The sequence below is a fragment of the Rhinichthys klamathensis genome, unplaced genomic scaffold (genome assembly GCF_029890125.1).
Source record: "Rhinichthys klamathensis goyatoka isolate OS25496 unplaced genomic scaffold, OSU_Roscu_1.1 h1tg000820l_1, whole genome shotgun sequence".
In the NCBI taxonomy this organism is placed as follows: Eukaryota; Metazoa; Chordata; class Actinopteri; order Cypriniformes; family Leuciscidae; genus Rhinichthys; species Rhinichthys klamathensis.
Window position 1 is genome coordinate 372252 of NW_026607206.1, and position 20048 is coordinate 392299.

Genomic DNA, 20048 nt, shown 5'->3' on the forward strand with positions numbered 1-20048 from the left:
ATTTATTATCAACATTGGAAACAGCTTAATATTTTTTTGTGATACTTTTTTTTCAGGATTCTTTGATTAAATAAAGTGAAGAAGAACAGCATTTATTCAAAATATGAATCTTTATTATCACTTTTTTTCAATTTAACACATCCTTGCTGAATAAAATTCTTTTCTTTTTTTTAAAGAAAAGAAATGACTGACCACAAACTTTGGAATGGTAGTGTATATTGTTACAAAAGATTTATATTTTAATAAACGCTGTTCTTTTTTTTTTTACATAACTTTTTATTCATCAAACAATCCTGAAAAAAGTAGCCTATCACAGCAGGTTCTAAAAAAGTATATTACTGTTTTCAACATTGATAATAAATCAGTATATTAGAATGAGTTCTGATCTGAAGGATCATGTGAAGACTGGAGTAATGATGCTAAAAATCCAGCTTTGATCAGGAATAAATTATACTTGAAAGTATATTAAAATATAAAAACGTTATTTTGAATTGTAATAATATTTCACAATATTACAGTTTTTTCTGTATTTTTTTTATCAAATAAATGCAGCCTTGATGAGCATCAGAGTCTTCTTACAAAAATTAATTAAAAATAGTAATGTTTTCAAACTTTTGATAGCCTACATACATTGCATTGATTCTGTCATTGTTTAAGTTTACAGCATGATGTCGAGATGATAGAGTATCTGCACTGAATGTTACTGTATGTAGTCGACAGACATGCAGCAATGTCCCCTGAACCCAGTCCAACCATTCAGACAATCGCATCGTGTACTGGCCAGTGGCCATCATCCACACCACGCTCCTCCATCAGTGCTCCAGTTAGGGGCCGTCCTGGGCTCTGATTGGCCGAGCGCTGAGGTGTGTCGGGGGGTGTGTCTGTACGTCTGCATGATCATCTGTGCGTCATGACGCCGTTTCCGGGAGGCGCGCGAGACCTGCAGCTGTAGTTTGACAGCGGCGGAGGCGCGCGACAGGACTCGGCGGAGGTTATGTGTTTATATGAATTATTATAAATGATATTATGCTGCAGTGATCGCCCTGACAGCACCATTACAGGCTCATTGACGCCTCGAGACGCGATGTTCGACGAGCACTGACTGCGGCAGCTAAAGGTCAGAGTCAGTGTTGTTGTGTGAAGTGAAAAGAGAGCACTTCTATTCTATTCTATTCTATTCTATTCTATTCTATTCTATTCTATTCTATTCTATTCTATTCTATTCTTTTCTATTCTATTCTATTCTATTCTGTTCTGTTCTGTTCTATTGTATTCTGTTCTGTTCTATTCTGCTTTGCTTTATTCGATTATGTTCAGTCATGTTCTGTTTTGTTCTATTGTAGTTACTCTTGCTATGTTACTGTATATTAGTTTTATTAGATATTGACAGTATATTTGTCTGTTCATAAATCATACAGCAATGCTTTTCCAACGCTTATCTGAGCATATCAGATCGTTTTGTTGACATCATGCATTTTAGATTTGAGAAGAGCAGAGATTTTTGCTCTTGTTGTGAAAGTTACATAATATAATATGTAATATATATATATATATATATATATATATATATAATCACAGGTGCAGTTACTGCTACTTTCTTATGACACTGTTTGAGTGTTAATCTGTGTCTGGAATTGTGGATTTTTAATTGGTTAATTCCATAGTAAACCCTAACTGTAAACTTAAACCCACTATAAACATTTTTATATGACATTATTAATATTAGTAATTATTCTTATCATTAATATTAGTGAAAACAAGAAAAGTATGTAAATCAGGCTTTGTTTAAATTTCTAGGTTAATCTAAAAAAAAAAAAAAATTATACATTTGCATAAAAACTATGTTGGCTATTTTAAGTGCAGTTAACTTGTTATATTGTTTTGTAGCTCATGTGTTTTAACTACCTTGGCGTTGAGCTGCACGATTCTGAACAGACAACTAAACAAAATAACGTCATTTACTAGAGGTTCTGACAAAATGTTAAATTCTGCAGTTTGTTAAAAAATATATTTAATTAATCTGAGGTCATTATTATTATTATTTAAATCGGGTTGAGTGAATGATTCAATGACTCACTCATAAAGATTAGCGATCATTACTGGACGAATCAGTGTTTTTGAATGAGTCTTTTAAATGAATGATTCAATGACAATCGGACAATTCAACATTTTTAACAGTCACTTGTCGCCACCTACTCAATTTGAAGCGTCAAGTTACTTTCAAAAGGTGTTCATATCCGAACTTTTATTCCAGTGCTTCTGTGATAATTGAAATGATTGTAACACAGAAATGAAAGACTGTTTGTCTATGGTATCACCACAGTACTTTTTGTTAAGGTCCAGTTACATCATGTCAGACACACTGCATGATAATTTAGTGGTTAATACCGTCCTTTAATCCTATGGTGACCTCTTTGTGTCGTATCATCAGCTAGCTGAGCATTTACAAGACCTCCTCAGCGTCCCGCAGGCATCCTCTAATCTGCGTTTACTGCGCTGTTTTTCTGCTGTAATTTACTGTAAACTGCTCTCCCACAGCACATCTGCGATGTTAAGGGTGCCTTCTTTAAATATTCAACACGATAAAGATGGTCGCAGTGTTATCAGACAGATTGCTTATGCTTTTAATGTGTTTGCAGAGCTGCAATAAAGAGTTTATTATGTGGTAAATGGCCATCTTAGAATACCTCTGGGGCCGGTTTCACAAAGCTATTTTAGACCGGTCTACAGTGTTAAACAAGTCTAAAATTTGATCATAAACTAGTCTAATGCAAGTTAGACTGTTTCACAAAAATAAAGACTGACTTAATTTAGACCAAAAACATTAGACATCTTTCCCCCAGGCTAACTTAAGACTCTGTTACCTTGGCAACCAGCAGTAACAATCACTACAAACAGCCAAAAGAAAGAAAATGGCCCTTAGTTACCATATATCCATCACCATTTCAGCGGTGTCTTTAAGTTTCTCTTGGGGTCCTCCTCCCGTTTTTGGATATTTCCTCTTAAATATTATTTTTTGCCATCTTGTACCATGTTTTTGTATCTTTTCTGTACGTCTGTAATGCTCCGCTCAACGGTCGGATTAACTGTTGTAGCAATCTTTTTCCAAATTAAACATTTCTTCTTGTTACTACATTCTCCGCTAAATTTCCCAAGTAAAATCTTGTCCTTGTAACTTTTATACTCCTCCAACACACACATATCTCCCGCTGGGATAAACAGAAATGCACTGAGTGGTTGAATACGGTTACTCGATCCGCCATGTTTTTTGTTTTGAAAAGTGTCTTATTTTACCCAGAATGCATTGCAGTGTAGTCCTACTTAAGACAGTCAGAGTCTTAAGTGCTTTGTGCAACGGTCTGATTTAGATGTCTATCTGAAGTCTGACTATCTACTATATCTAAGCCATAGTCAAAGTCTATCTTTGTGAAACCGGCTGGACTGATTCATTAGAGTTTAGAAATAGTCGCTATGATATGTGTCTCGGATCCTTTGTTCGGTGTAAGTGGGATTTTTCTTATCCAAATCCAAAGTATGAGTAAGTGTAATAGTGATGTTTACTCTAGTAATAGCTATTATTGGCCACAATCTGAGCATCTTCATCCATTTGTCCACCTGTTTTATTGGTTCCTGCTCTACTGTGACAAGCACAAGCATTGCGTTCAGGGATAAAACTGCTGTGGAGTCCCAATAAACTCAAATATTTCAGCTGTTTTGACAGTGAAACTAGTCCTGTCAGCAGATACGGGCATGTTGCTGGACACGGGTTCTCGCATACAGACTGTGTGTTGCAGCATGCAGTGCCATGACTCTCTGTAATTTGACCTAGTCTTGCAGTACCTGTCTCAGATTTACCAGCTACATAAATGCCATCTGGGTTTTTCCATCTCTTTTTATAATAACTGATGTTACATAATTTGCTGGGAGGTTTGCACTACCAGTTCTTCAGGTTGCTATTTAATTAGGACTTCACAACAGTAGTTTGTCTATACAGAATAACTCATGCACTATATTCGTCTCAAAGTCATATGATAGACGAATTTTACATTTTTTAAATCTTAACAAGAAAAACTATTTTTTTCACCAGATAATGACTTGTGTCTGTCACATCTCATCATGTGACTTTACTTTTGTCATTTGGACTATTCTTTTATGTTTTATTAAAGTCAGCATAAAACGATTGCGATAGTATTTTTTATTTTATTTTCATGTATATCCGAGTGAAACGGCTTTTCAAACAAGAACAAATGTGGGCGGAGCTTGATTTTGTCTGCGGGGAATTGATTCGATGGTTGTGGTTTGCTATTGGTGGATCTCAAGTTAGTGACAGGTTGTCATATTTCTTTTTTTTTTCTATTTTCTTTTTTTTTCTTTTCTATTTTCATGTATATCCGAGTGAAACGGCTTCTCAAACAAGAACAAATGTGGGCGGAGCTTGATTTTGTCTGTGGGGAATTGATTGGATGGTTGTGGTTTGCTATTGGTGAATCTCAAGTCAGTGACAGGTTGTCATATTTCTTTTTTTTTTCTATTCTCTCTTTTTTTCTATTCTATTTTCATGTATATCCGAGTGAAACGGCTTCTCAAACAAGAACAAATGTGGGCGGAGCTTGATTTTGTCTGTGGGGAATTGATTGGATGGTTGTGGTTTTCTATTGGTGGATCATCAGGTTGTCATATTTGGTTTCTCCATTTGTAGAAAGTTCTAGAAAGTCCTAAGCTCTCTGTTAACCAGTACTAGTTCGACAAGTTCGATAGTTCAGCAAATCGGAAACTCGTAATTGCGGTAATTCCAACTTTTGTAATTTCTGTTACACATTGGTTAAATTGTAACTTGCATTGCTTGGCTAATACAACAGACCCCTGGACACAAACCAGACTGTCCTGTTATTGCTGCGGGGCCAGTGTTTAAATATCTAAAGCAGACACACTGCTTGAAGCACCAACCCCCCATAAACTTACATAACTGGACGTTCTGCGAGGGTCATGGAGTTTGCTTTGTGTTTTCTTAGTTGTGTTGACCTTTATTTTGCCGTAGGTTTCAGCTTTATCTATCATGACATCTGTGGAGTATTTTAGTGTTTAATCTTTGCTAAGTATATTTACAAAAAATTATCTTTTCCCATGTTAAAGTAATAGTTGTTAAAAAATGTAATTATTTACACGTTCCTAAGTTGTTTTCCATGCAACACAATTCCATGGCATTTTTAATCTCCCGCATGTAGGATTGAGTATCGTTTACATTTTAGTGATTCCAATTCTGCTTATTGATTCCAATTATTATCGATTCCCAGTTTTGATTGCAATATGGTTAAAAAAAGTCAAACATTTCGATGTCAAAAATATTTATTCTGAATACCATGAACAAAAATAATCAGCAGCCCGAAAACAAACTAATAAAATAGAATAACTAATATAAATTTCAAACATTATTAAAGACAAGTAAACAGTCAGTAATACAATCAGAACAAATAAGCAAATTAGCAATAGCACAAATAAATAAACTGAACAAAGTTCAGAAATTGATCTCTATTGTAAAATAACACTGCATAGTTTTCTTTCGATATTAATCCGTATTAAAGTTACAAAAGTTATTCAGTCAAGATCAGTGAGTGATTTTCTTTTTCCTATGTTCTTTGACTAACAGTAATGACACAGGTTTATTAGGCTGCTGTCACTTTAAGACCTGATGCACTGATCCAGTATACTGTTACACCTGAGCTTTCTTTCTCAACTGTCTACATTAACTCAACACTCAACCGACTGTGTTTACGAGGATATTTGGACTTAATGTTGTGTGTATTTCTCTTTTCAAGCTCAAGAAAACGTGAAAGAGAACTCAATTCAGTATTCGTGTACAGAATTGAGTTTTCTTTCGCATCTTATTTGGCTTGAATGGTTTAAAAAACCACATTAAAATGTGCACATAGGAATCGATAAATGTAATCGAAATTTTAATTTTATAACAAGTTTCTGATTCCTGAGCTGGAATCAATTTTCGATTCCCAACCATATTCACATTTGAAGTAACCTAATAGCGCTAGTTTGAATGTGCAGAGACCTACGATGTTTTAAACCATTACTGTTTTAATTGCATAGACATGCAAATAAGAAGATTAACCAAGGGTTTACAAATGTACCGTGTGAAACTCAAAACCTGACTAGCCAGGATTATTTAATACCTCTCACAGTGTCAAACATGTAACAGATAATAAGTCAGACGGTCATAAACGCAAAATAAACGCAAAGCTTGTATTACCCAGAAGGAGTTTTATTGTGCAAAATGATCATCTGACTGTAAATTACCTGCGTATTGCACAGCCACTTATCAAATAAATAAATGGATGTGAATTTTTTTTATTATGTTGAGAGGAAAGAGAAAGCAAAGTCATACAAAAAACAGCCTGGGCTAATGGATAGTTTAGCAGTAAACATGCTCAAATATTTGGCCGCAGAAGGCCATGTTTGACCAATCAGAAACAAGTATTTCAGAAAAGCCACAAGGAACAAGGAAAACCAAATCGGCCTCCATTAGTACCGTTACATGATTGAGTGTCTTTAGTTTTAAGTAATTATCATCACGAATTTCCTCTCATGTCAGAACATGTTCTGCTTCTTCTGTCCGCCTCTCTCTGCAATGTTTTCTTGCTCTCAAAATCATAAGCAAAATGCTCATCTCTCCTTGTCTCGAGGGTGTTTGTCTGACTTGTGTTCTACCGTTTGGAATCTGACACGTCTAATCAGACCCTTTTTTTTTTTGCGTTATTCAGTAAGAGAATGGGAATGTTCTTGCTCGCTCTGTTCCCCCGCTGTTTATTTTCCTAAAACAGGATTTTCAGGTCGGGCTGACTAGTTTTTCAATCCTAACCACCTGTCTGTGTCTCTGTAAATGTTAACATCAGCGTCTCAGTGACTTTTTAAGTAGAACATGTACAGTACACTACTGTTCAGAGGTTCGGGGTCAGTTAGGATATATTTTTTAATGATTTTTTCTTTTTCTTTTACATATTACAATGCACTTTTGAAAACTGAATCTTGGACATTCTGCCAAACATCTCCTTTTGTGTTCCGTTGAAGAAAGTAAGTCAAATGGGTTTGAAACAACATGAGGGTGAAATGATGATAATTTGTATCCCTTTATCTGACACTTTTTCCTGCAAATTCTGCATTTACCAATTTAATGCACGTATATGCATGCACGAATGCAGTTTTTGCGTGCTGTTTTTTTTGTGTGTGAAAGTGTACACAGACGGCTTCTTCCTCCCTCAGCTGTTTTCATACATACTTTGTTTAAACATAGCCACGCATGTATATACTTTACGTATTTATTGCAACATCAGCACGTTGGGTTTGAAGAGACCTGTTGAAATACAAAACCACATTTTGGTTTACTCAGGAAAGGCAGGTATCTCTAAACCCAGTGACAGACGGAAAGACAGACTGACTTAATTGATCCCCAAGGGGAGTTTCAGCTTAAGCCAACAACACAGAGCAGTTTTAAACGTGTCATTTCCTGCGCTTTGACCTGATCTACTGTTGTCTCACTGCAGTTTCAATCTCAGAAGCTTCTGTCCTGACAGACAATACTGAAGTTGTGTTCGCTGCTTAAGTCCGTCTGATGAGGACTCTAAACGGCCATCACACTAAATGATCATGTCAGAGACAGACAAGCCGTAAGCAGCTCAGGAGAGATTGTGAGTTAATGAGCCAGGGCTCTCTGCTGAGGCCTGCAGGCGCTGTAAAACAAGCTTGCTACAACCACACGGTCGAATTTACGCATGTAACTTTCAGTTTTACCCAGTAAACGAGGTGTTGAGCACTGCACAAAGTCGACGAGAAATTACTAATTGCGCATGCAAAACTTTCCACCACAATGCCTGGCTGTTGCTATGTAGTTGCTAGGGTGTTCTTAGTGGTCGCTGGTGGATGCTGGGCATTGGCTGGGTGGTTGCTAGGTGGTTGCTGGATGGTTGCTGGGTGGTTACTGGGCGGTTGCTGGGTGGTTGCTGGCTGGATGCTGGGCATTGGCTAGGTGGATGCTAGGTGGTTGCTGGATGGTTGCTGGGCATTGGCTGGGTGGATGCTAGGTGGTTGCTGGGTGGTTACTGGGCGGTTGCTGGGTGGTTGCTGGGTGGATGCTAGGCATTGGCTGGGTGGATGCTAGGTGGTTGCTGGGTGGATGCTGGGTGGTTGCTGGGTGGTTGCTGGGTGGATGCTGGGCAGTTGCTGGGTGGTTGCTGGGTGGATGCTAGGCATTGGCTGGGTGGTTGCTGGGTGGTTGCTGGGTGGTTGCTGGGTGGATGCTGCGCAGTTGCTGGGGATTAACTGGGCATTAGCTGGGTGGTTGCTGGGTGGATGCTGCGCAGTTGCTGGGCATTAACTGGGCATTAGCTGGGTGGTTGCTGGGTGGATGCTGCGCAGTTGCTGGGGATTAACTGGGCATTAGCTGGGTGGTTGCTGGGTGGATGCTGCGCAGTTGCTGGGCATTAACTGGGCATTAGCTGGGTGGTTGCTGGGTGGATGCTGCGCAGTAGCTGGGCATTAACTGGGCATTAGCTGGGTGGTTGCTGGGTGGTTGCTGGGTGGATGCTGGGCAGTTGCTGGGCATTAACTGGGCATTAGCTGGGTGGTTGCTGGGTGGATGCTGGGCAGTTGCTGGGCATTGGCTGGGCAGTTGCTGTGCGGTTGCTGGGTGGATTCTGTGGATATTACTTTCCCCATATATGCAGATTGCAAGTTGTTTTAGAGGGGAAGTTGTTGTATTTGGAGATAAACTGAGACCAGTCCTTTTACTGATACATGTATTTTTTTAAAACTAATTTTCAGGTATAGTGTAGATTTGTTTTAGCAATTGCACAGTGAAAAAAACCGTTTTGGGTCATTTTGGAAAGTCTGTGTATATTTTTTGCTTTTCAAATCTTAGCAGATTTAGTTTTGATATTTTTAATTAGCGTGCTTTGCTTGGTAAAGATGTGTCTTTGAATTCACCCTGTGTAGAGCACCATTTGCTTTAAGCTATACACATTAAAACGGACATTTTTTGGCCGTTCCGTTGTGTCACTTCTCATAGTTTGAGTGTTTTTTAAGTTCATAATAAAAGTGGTCAGGTAAACTGTTTAGTTTCCTGAACAATTATGTTTTTCAACACCACAACTTTAGAGCATTAGGCATTTTTTAGAAAGTAAATAATGCCTATTTTGATTATATGTTGACGTCCAAATATAGCAAAATATATCAAGATGTGTTGCACCAAGTTTTATGTAAAAATAGGCCATTAGAAATTTACATACACATTTACATTACATATTAGACGAATGCTTTTCTGCAAAGCAGGGTTGCTATAGTTTAAATTTAGTTTTATTCTATGTCTTTGTTTGTACTTTCAGCTTAGGTTTCTTTTTTTTATATTAGATTCATACTTTTATGGCTGACCTCTTGCCCTTAAAGTCGAACGCTGAACGTCCACTGATCCGTCACTGACCACAACCAGATTAAGAGCTGTTTAGTCATTTCAACTGATTCAATGATTTCAAATATTATGTGACCGGATTCCACTCAAATGAAAGCACTTTCCCAGTCATTTTAGCACTTTAAACTGTTAAAGAATGACTTGTGGCTTTCAGATTGTTTCGCTCCCACACGCTGATGTCCTGCGGCCTTAATGTTACTGTGATAATGTTACCGTGAGAAGTGTGCCATCCTGATGTCACCGGGTTTTGGTGTCGGTTTTGTTGCGTTGGCCCCTCATCCACCCCCAACCCACAATTTAGGTCACATTGTGTGTTGAATTGCAACTTGAAACAAGACACGAGCGCCAGGCGCGTGAAGCATTTGCCACTGAACCCTGCTGGACTATGAGTACTTTCCATGTGTAAAGACACACAAACATCAGATCACATGTATAAACTCAAGAGGAAGGTGTGGTTTTGTTGTGGTTTTGCACATGCTGTTCTGACTATAATTCTAGTGGGAATGAGCTCATTTGTTGTGTTTTTTTTATTGTTTTGCTGATATATTTATATTTATGATAGATTTCAAGCATTGATGACTTTCAGGACACTTCATTCAAACAGACTGTAAGTGCTGTCCGGGCCGCCCTATATCTCGGTTTTAATCCACTCTTATTATAATGCTGTTGCAGGAGTTGTCATTGATTCACTCAGATCGTCCTTGGCCGTCCAAGACTCTGTCCCGAAGCTAATAACTAATCCATTACTCCTCATATTTGTTGGTCATAGCTCTAACCTTATGATGAACTTCATTTGTTGTTAATTATATTGTGTTTGCTCAGTAAAGCATCAGATTCTTAAGGTAATATAATTTAAAAACAGGATATTTCTTTGATCTTGGGAAATAAAAGAGCTTGGTGTATACTGTTACTCTAGACTTAGGTGGTGGCAAAGTATTCACACATATATATGCAAATTGCAGTCATATATAATAGATATATATGCGAATTTCATCTAGTGGAAGCGTTTGGTACTGCGCCCAAACAAAATCTTACTGAAAGCTCATTTTTTGAGATATTAACCTTAAATTTGGTACACAGCTTATTTAAATTTGTGGCTTTGATTTTCTCACAGTTTTAGAGTAAAATGTGTTTTGGAAACATATATTTCATATAAAAATGTAAAATTATATTTTTTCTGCATTTCTCATAACAATAAAAGTAAAATTTTATAACTTTTTTCACTTCAGGAATAATATGTCAAGTGTCATCTTCAAAAAGAGACCAAACTTAAAGCTGCAGTAGGGAGTTTTGAGAAAACGTTGACTGAAAATTTGAACAAGCACAACTTACAGGTCCCACCCCCTTGCTCTCTGCTGCGCTACAGCCCTCCCTCCACAGCGGAGCCTGTCGTGAACGCGCAGGCTAGTAAACAGGGCCACCGATAATCGCGGATTAGAAGTTATATGGCACATTCACTAATAGGGACTAAACGTCAATAATATGCTTTACATTGACTATGGCCTGCCCATACTTTGACTACAAACTTGGTCCTCAAATCATTATGTATTTTCCAATAGCCTACATGTAACTTTATAACGTTGCACTCTTTCTATAAGTTATAAATAGCTAGTAAGATAACGTTAATATAACGGTAACTAACGTTACAGTATGTAAGTAATTATTCTAGCGATATATAATGCTAGATAAGGTGTGCTAGTACATTATTTCAGCAACATGACAAGCCAGTGAATTAGCAGGTTTCAATTGTTGCTTAGCAGAGTGCGTGACATTTTATCTACATGTTATGCGGCAAGAGTTTTGACACCGAGTCAATGGGCTCTGTGTAATCCTTTCTTTTTCGCTTGTTTATCGTCATCAGTCTTTTTCCTTTTACCTCTTTGTTTTATGAGCAGGCGTCAGAATTGGCAGTTTAGGTTGTTTCTCCGTCATAAGCACAGCTGCAGCACGCCGGCAATCTTGAGTTTGAACGACGGCTCGCGCTGTGCAAGAGAGGGGTGTGTCAGCGCGTACACGAGCGTGATTGACACTGCTAAGACATTCCTCCTGGCTCTGATTGGTTGTTTCTGACCGGGAGCGTGTATTTCTTCCAAATGGCAATAGGACCACTGGGAGGAGCCAGAGGAGCTTGATTTTTACACAGATTATCTGTCTCATATTCTACTGTCAGGACATAATGACAGTTTTAGCAAATACATTTTTTCAAAAGTTACCTACAGCAGCTTTAAGTCTGTGCTCCAAAACATTCAAGATTTAAGTTGGAAATTTAGTTTTCAGGTCCATGCTCAAAAAGTCAATAAATGTATTATGACTACAGCATAAATATAATTTAGTAAAAAAAAATCCCCTAAAAGTACAAAATATTAAATAAAAAACATAAACGAACTACAATATAGTACAATAATTTCATTTTTTTTTTAAATCTGTCATTTTTGACCCACATTTTTTAGGATAAACAGTCTGATTGAACTATATTATCGGCCAGCTCTTTATACAAAGTTGGATATATAAGAATGTATAAGAAGAACTTTATCCGCGTACGTACAGTATAACATGTATCTCATTAATGCTTGTATCATTGCAAAATGTAAACAATATTATCATCCAGCTCTATAAATGCGATTATAAGGGTTATTAAGAGATATTAAGATGAACATTAACATCATGATTTTCTGTAAAGCTAGTTTGAAATAATGTGTATTGTGAAAAGCACTATAAATAAATTTGACTTGACAGTATTTACTCAACATAAATAACGTATTTTCCAAAGCTTTCGGTAGATTCCAGAATTGACACGAGGAGGAGCGTACGTTTCGGTTAATTATCCAAACCAAAACTCGATCCACATGCCATATGGTTGTACTGTCCAGCCTGATAAATACCGTACACATGTACTTGTGGTGGCGTGTTGGAAATGCCCTGGCGTTTGGCCCGTGGTCTGTGACTGTGACCACTGGCTGCCCTCTCTCCGTCTCCTGCGCCGGTGTGTGTCCGGCTGAGACGAGTGAACAGGGAACAGTGTGTTCTGGCTGAGGGCGATGCAGTGTTGTCATCACAGGAGCGAGTAGGTGTTAAACATGGAGCCGCACACATTCAACAAGCTCGCATTACATACAGGACCTTTGTTTAATTGCATGAGCCTCACAAAATCGTGGAGCGGCGAAGTATTTATTCTACTGCGGCTGATTGGTCGCCTGGTCATTTTTTACATTTTCTTTTAATTGGTGTTCAAAGCCCTCTGTGGTTTATGAGTATAAATAGAAAAAAGCTATATTTTTATTTATTTTGACTTTTTTTTTATTACATTTTAACTAAACACATACATACACATTTCCATGTAACAGAAAACAACAACACAAAAAAAGTTTTTTTTGTTGTTTTTCTCAGTATTTTACATTGATATTCAATACCACCTCTTTTCTTAGTCTTCTATCAACACCTTTCCAACTTTCCGACGATCTGAAAGGTCCCCAAACTCCATCATAAACCGTATATTTATCCCTTAAAATATAAGTTATCTTTTCTATTGACATATTTGTTACCATTTCTATGGTCAACTGTTAAAGTCTGTACTTTATTGAGTGCTGCAAAATTAAAAATCACACGTTTGCACGCTACCGTTTGCATATTGAGTTTTTAATTTTAAAAAGTAGTATGCAATATATCCTTTGCAGAATGCAAGCACTCCATTTTGAACAAAATCTTTGAGTTTAGTTCCCCAAAATAGAATTGGTTGTTAAGGCGTGGCTTAGCGAGTGGCCACAGGTTTTTTTTGCACTTACTTTGATTATATGTAACTATGGAAAGAATGTTTCTTCGTCTATAATGACATGTGAATTAGGGCCCTATGAACTCAGTTTTATTTTTTTCCTAAATTGCTGTCCCAATTCCATTTTTTTTTAATTTATTCAGTTTGAATGTTTATAAATGAGCTTTTAGTAATCAAAAAGTGTGTCTAATTAGTTTTAAATCAAGTCAACACTGATTTATTGAAAGTTTAACAAAAGTTGATACTGAAATTCACTATTAAATACTTTTTTTTCTTACATATTGTCTTCTTTGAGGTAGTACTCTCCAGCATATGTTTACGTACTATCTAATAAACTTACATGTTTATAGTTTATAGTTCAGAGTATAGTTGCAATACAAAATAAAAAATGTTTGATAAAGGTTTGTGTACTCAAAGTTTACTACTGTTACACTTAAAGTACACTTAAAAGTATACTTTTATAAACTAAAAAGGTGGGCCAATTTAATCCCAAGAAGTATTGAAGTAGTACACAAGCATACTTCTAGTACATTGCATTTAGTATACATGCTACATAAAGTATACTCGGAAAGTATACTTGATAAAATTAACTTGATGAGAAGACAACATTTGAAGATTACTGGGTCTTTTTCTCTGGAGAATCAAGTTGCTCTCCATTTCATCTCATTGCTTAGAAAAACTCAAAGTACTATGGTAATTTCATGTGAAACTCTCAACATTGCTGTGCTTTTTTGAACCTGTCATTTATAAACTCGCTCTGAAGTCATGTGATCTAGCCCTCAGATGAACTATTAACACTTGCATTGTGTCATGAGTTCAGGAAACTTGCATGACCTCAAAATAGACCTATATTAGTGGCATGCGAGTAAATGCTTAACGCATTAAGGATATTTATTATGTATCTGCACAGTCTCTTAAAGCTTGCAGCTCCTGTGGCCTGGTGTTGCTCTCTGATTTTCTCTCGGTGTCAGGCAGACGCAACACAGACGTGTAGATAAGGCTATTTAGGGTGAACTTAACCATAATTACTGCTGATAAAAACATTGCAGACAACGTAAAGCTTTTAGCAGGGCTAATATCTGACAAGCTGTTATATGTTGTACCTTAATTAAATGAGACGAAACTGTGATTTATGTTGAGATTAACCTGTGATTAACCCTAACCCTGGTTTAAAAAACTGTGACTGTTTTTATTGCTGATCAAAAGTCGTTTTCATTTATTGAAATAAAACTATATATATATATATATCATGTGCTCCGGTTACAGTATCTATATATACAATAGCTTTTCTTTAATATGTGTTTGTCGTTCCTCCAGGCTGATGTGTGATTCCCGCTCTGGCCCTGTCCGCCAGCATGGTAGACATGGAGAACCAGTACAGCGCCCCGACGCCACTGAACGACGCAGTGCTGGACAGCCCGTTGTGCAGGGACTTCATCGGGGGAATGGGAGACCTTCAGGACATCTCTCAGTCCATGGATGAAGACGCTCTCAGCAGCTTCGAGGTGACCGAGAACCAGTCGTCGGGTCTGGGCTCCGGATCGGAGAGCTCCACTGCGTTAGGTACCCAGACGCTGCCACTCAAATACACTCTGACTTTTTAAGAAAAGACACTTTTCCATGCAATTTAATTGCATTGCATTGAATGACATTACATTAAATTACTTTGCATTGCATTGCATTGAATTACATTACATTAAATTACTTTGCATTGCATTACATTGCATAACATTACATTACATTACATTACATTAAATTACTTTGCATTGCATGACATTACATTACATTACTTTGCATGACTTTGCATTGCATTACATTACATTACATTGCATTACATTACATTACATTACATTACATTACATTACATTACATTACATTGCATTACATTACATTACATTACATTACATTGCATTGCATTGCATTGCATAACATTACATTGAATTGAATTGAATTACATTACATTAAATTACTTTGCATTGCATTACATTACATTACATTACATTTGCAGCTGATTTGCAAAGAATAAAACCAGAAACTACTCTACATAAGAATGCAAATGCAGATGTTATTGCTTTGCTAACATATTGTTAGCATTTAAATTTAGTTAGACTTATGCTTATGAGAAAAAATTAAGAGAAACTATTTGCCAATATGATAAAAACAATCAATATTATCCCAAAGAAAGTGTTTTTTCATCGTCATATCTCACAATGGGATGTTTAGATTTTTTTTATTGGCAAACAACAAAAATGCTTGTTAAATTGTTTTAAAGTATATGTTTGCCTTCATGTACTTGCATAGAGAATGTTGTGGACATATTATGCAGCATAATAACTTTCATATACTGTCAGGCAGGAAATGAAGGTTTTTCTTCATTGCTTTCAGCGCATATTCCATTGATTTATCAGATGTCATGTATGTGCAAATTATCTAGAATCATTTAACATGTTTGACCTTTTAGACCTTGTTGTGTTGCAGTTTTTGGTTAATCTTGTGGTTCTGGAATGTCTGACCTAGTTTGCACTTCTAGAAGCTCAATGGAATCCGTATTATTTCTGTGAACAAACTTTACATTCCTAAATTTAAACCTCAAGGGCAGAAATGATTAGTTTCAGAATCATAACCTGCGGTTTCACCATATAACAGTTAGACAGCGCACATAAAAGTGATACCATACACCACAACACCATACATGAGAAATGTGGAAATTACATCATGGAAATGTGTGATGAATCAGCAGAAAGTCAGAGCAGTGAGTTGGATAGGAGGTAAACAGGTGGCTTTGGCTTAATGTTTTGTTTGTCATAAAGTATTTTAGTGATTATTAGAAGACTAATAGTTATTTCACACTACTCTCTTTGGTGTTTCAGTGCAAAACTTTGTATATGTGTGTATGTACTTATAATGTATGTACTTAATAATTAGCAGAAATGTTTCTTGAGCATCAGATCATCATATTAGAGTGATTTCTGAAGGATCATGTGACACTGAAGACTGGAGTAATGATGCTGAAAATGCAGCTTTGATCACAGGAATAAATTACACTTTACTCTATATTCACACAGAATACACTTATTTTAAATTGTAATAATATTTCACAATATTTCTGATTTTACTGATGTTTTAATCAAATAAATGCAGCCTTGGTGAGCAGAAAATACTTATTTTATAAAGATTAAAAAATCTTAGCCCAAACTCGGTTGTGTATATGTGGACGGATATATAGATAGATTTTGTATTGTAATATATTGTATTCATTTTAGTGTTTCTTTGTCATTTAAAGAAAAAAAATCTATTCTAATTGAATGACATTGATTTTATAATTCCCTTATAGATCATTTTTAAGTGCACATTTGTTTTTTGTCTTGTCTTGTCTTGTTTTGTTGAACGAGTGACTTTCTAATGGTGATTTAGAACACTTTTAAGTGTGCACATTTGTTTGCTCACTCGTATAGATGCCCTGACTCCTGCGTCCAGCCCGTCATCATGTGTGTACGGTGGCCCGGCGGGACCAGAAGAGTTCACCTCCACCTCTCTGAACCTGGAGTGCCGCGTGTGCTCGGACCGCGCGTCAGGATACCACTATGGAGTTCACGCATGTGAAGGCTGCAAGGTGAGACCTGTGTTTGTGCAACTCTCCTTTTAAAGGGTTAGTTCACCCAAAAATGAAAAATTAACCCATTATTTACTCCAGGAGGTTAATAAAGGCACTTCTGAAGCGCAGCGATGCATTTTTGTAAGAAAAATATCCATATTTATAACTTTATAAACTATAATCACTGGCTTCCGGTAACGGCCGTACGCGAGTCTAGTTCCGGCGGAAGAGTGACCCGACGCATGACGTATGATGTAGGAGTAGCGTAAGCTTGGCTGAGTGTATGTTCCTCTGCGTTTTCTCGGCCTGTTCGAGCCCCAGGACACACTCTCCTTATTGGCTCTGAGCAGAAAACCGGCCTCACTAAAGGTCATGGAGGATGTTTCGCCCTCAGATCTGTGTCTAAAGGAACAACTGTTGACTGGACACATTAGTCATAATAGTGCTGTCAGAAAAACAACAAAAAAGATGGGACGTGTTCTTACCACAGATGTGTTTACATGTGTTTTAATGTCTGAGAGCTGTATGAAGGCCAGAAACACCCTTCTAATTTAAAAAAAAAAAAAAATTAAAGCATTTTGAAGTGTTTTAAATAGTTTTTTGGGGGGGGTCAGAGATCGATTCTTATTTTAATTTTATAACTAATACTGGAGCCAGTTGTTTGTTGCAAATAATATGTGCTATATATATATATATATATATATAGTTTTTTTTATAATTATTATTTATATATCGTTTTTTTTTATATTATTATTATTTATCAATGATGTCAAAGTAGGATGTTTTCACATATTATCACAATATTTACCTGATAACTACTATGCAGAATGTATGTTTTTGTGTTTAATCTTTTTTATTTTCAATATTCATTAAACCACATCAATCAAAACATAACATGTAATGGGTAAATATACTATAATACATTAATAGTTAGTGGCCGACCGTTATATCGCCAATGCCGATATATCGGCCAATATTGGGCATTTTATTGGCCGATTAGTTTTTCTTTTTATATATATTTATTTATATAATATACATAAATGTTAATTATAAATATATTGGCTTTATATCGGCCATCAGTCACCCCGCTCTCTAAGATATATATATATATATATTTTTATTTTTTTTAAATCTGTATCGGTTGACCACTATTAATAGTAATAATAATAATAATATGTATTTATTAATTAACTATTATTATTAAATCAATATTATTATTGTTAAAAATCAGTTAACAGTGCCATCGTTAACGAATATTGATCAAACCGATAACTAATGCCCTGCATCGCTCATGACATTTCCATATAATGCTCATCTTTATGGTTCTGCATATTTTGACACCTCACTTGCATAACGTTCTTCACCTCTCCAGTGCTCTCTGATCGCAAAGAAGCTATTTATGCATGTGTCACCCGACTTACAGTAGGCCTGTGAAGATCTGGCCTTGACCCTGATGTTAAAACACAGGCAACAGGTGCGTCCTCGCCCAGTCCTGTGTACGTCATGTGACCGCTTGAGCCGAGCCACAGGGCCACAGCTGCAGAGGTCATCATGCTTTAGCAGGGGTTAAATAAAGCCTGAGTGATGTCATGATGCAGTGTGTATCATTCATACGGGCTTATACTTATTTATACTCATTTGTAAACACTGTGGAGTAAGAACCGTACGCCAGGTAAAGCGCATTTCATTAGACTCACACTCTGGACCAGAGAGTACAATACAATTATACCTAATAATATATATTTACATTGCATATTAATTAAAGGTGGGAGATACAATGATTCTCCGATACATCAATGATTCCGAAAACTTCAGAATTGAAGTCTGAAATGTCAAAACAGCATTAGTGTGAATTCAGCAGATCTATGATGTCATCAGAAATGATGCTTAGAAAGAGAGAAAAATAGAACTTCAAGAACTTTTCAGATATTCATAATGAAGCACTCTTAAGGCCCGTTCAGGTTGTAAGAATTCTTTAAACCTTTTTAGAGCTGCTTATTGCAACTGAATGTGTTTGTCTTATTGTATCTTATTTCTTGTTATTCCTCTTTTTGTATATTGTAGCGCTTTGAGTCTAAGAAAAGCACGTTAGAAATAAAATGCATTATTATTATTATTATTATTGCATTACATTGCATTACTTTGCATGACTTTGCATTGCATTACTTTGCATTGCATTGAATTACATGACATTGCATTACATAACATTACATTACATTGCATTACATTACATTACATGACATTGCATTACATTACATTACATTACATTACATTGCATTGCATTACATTACATTACATTGCATTACATAACATTACATTACATTGCATTACATTACATTACATTACATGACATTGCATTGCATTGCATTACATTACATTACATTGCATTACATAACATTACATTACATTGCATTACATTACATTACATTACATTACATTACATGACATTGCATTACATTACATTACATTACATTGCATTACATGACATTGCATTACATTACATTACATTACATTACATTACATTGCATTGCATTACATTACATTACATTGCATTACATAACATTACATTACATTACATTACATTACATTACATTACATGACATTGCATTACATTACATTACATTACATTGCATTACATTACATTACATTACATTACATGACATTGCATTACATTGCATTACATTACATTACATTACATTACATTACATTGCATTGCATTACATTACATTACATTGCATTACATTACATAACATTACATTACATTGCATTACATTACATTACATTACATGACATTGCATTACATTACATTACATTACATTACATTGCATTACATTACATTACATTACATTACGTTGCGTTGCGTTGCGTTACGTTACATTGCACTACATTGCATTTGCCGCTGATTTGCAAAGAATTTGCAGGTTCACATCAAGAACGATAACTATATTAGCGTCCACATCAGCGGACAATAATGTTCTGTTTATTATAAGCGCGCTGCTGTTTTGTCGTCTGCCACTTTAAATGCTCATGCTCTTTAAAGTCAAGTGGATTCTGATTGGCTGTCAGTGTTTTTATCGTTTATCAGCTGAAAAAAAACGTGATTTCAACAATATCGTTATAGTTGTGGTGCGGACTCTGCTATTCTTTTATATTTAGAACAATTTTTAGAACTATATCTTTATCGTCCTTAGTGTGAATGGCCTTCAGATATAAGT

General features: G+C 36.2%; 1 protein-coding gene across 2 annotated transcripts in view; it reads left to right on the forward strand.

Annotated features, from left to right (window-relative positions):
- Positions 1-957: 957 nt before the first annotated feature.
- The window catches only part of pparab (peroxisome proliferator-activated receptor alpha b), a 40610-nt gene continuing 21519 nt past the window's right edge, over positions 958-20048 (forward strand). The window contains exons 1-3 of one of the 2 annotated variants that reach the window (XM_056243654.1): positions 958-1117; positions 14556-14801; positions 16694-16851. In XM_056243654.1, the coding sequence (XP_056099629.1) occupies positions 14594-14801; positions 16694-16851 (366 nt within the window). In that variant the 5' untranslated portion in view covers positions 958-1117; positions 14556-14593. Of the gene's footprint in view, positions 1118-7005; positions 7081-14555; positions 14802-16693; positions 16852-20048 lie in introns of those variants that run through there. The other variant, XM_056243655.1, reaches the window with a different exon arrangement.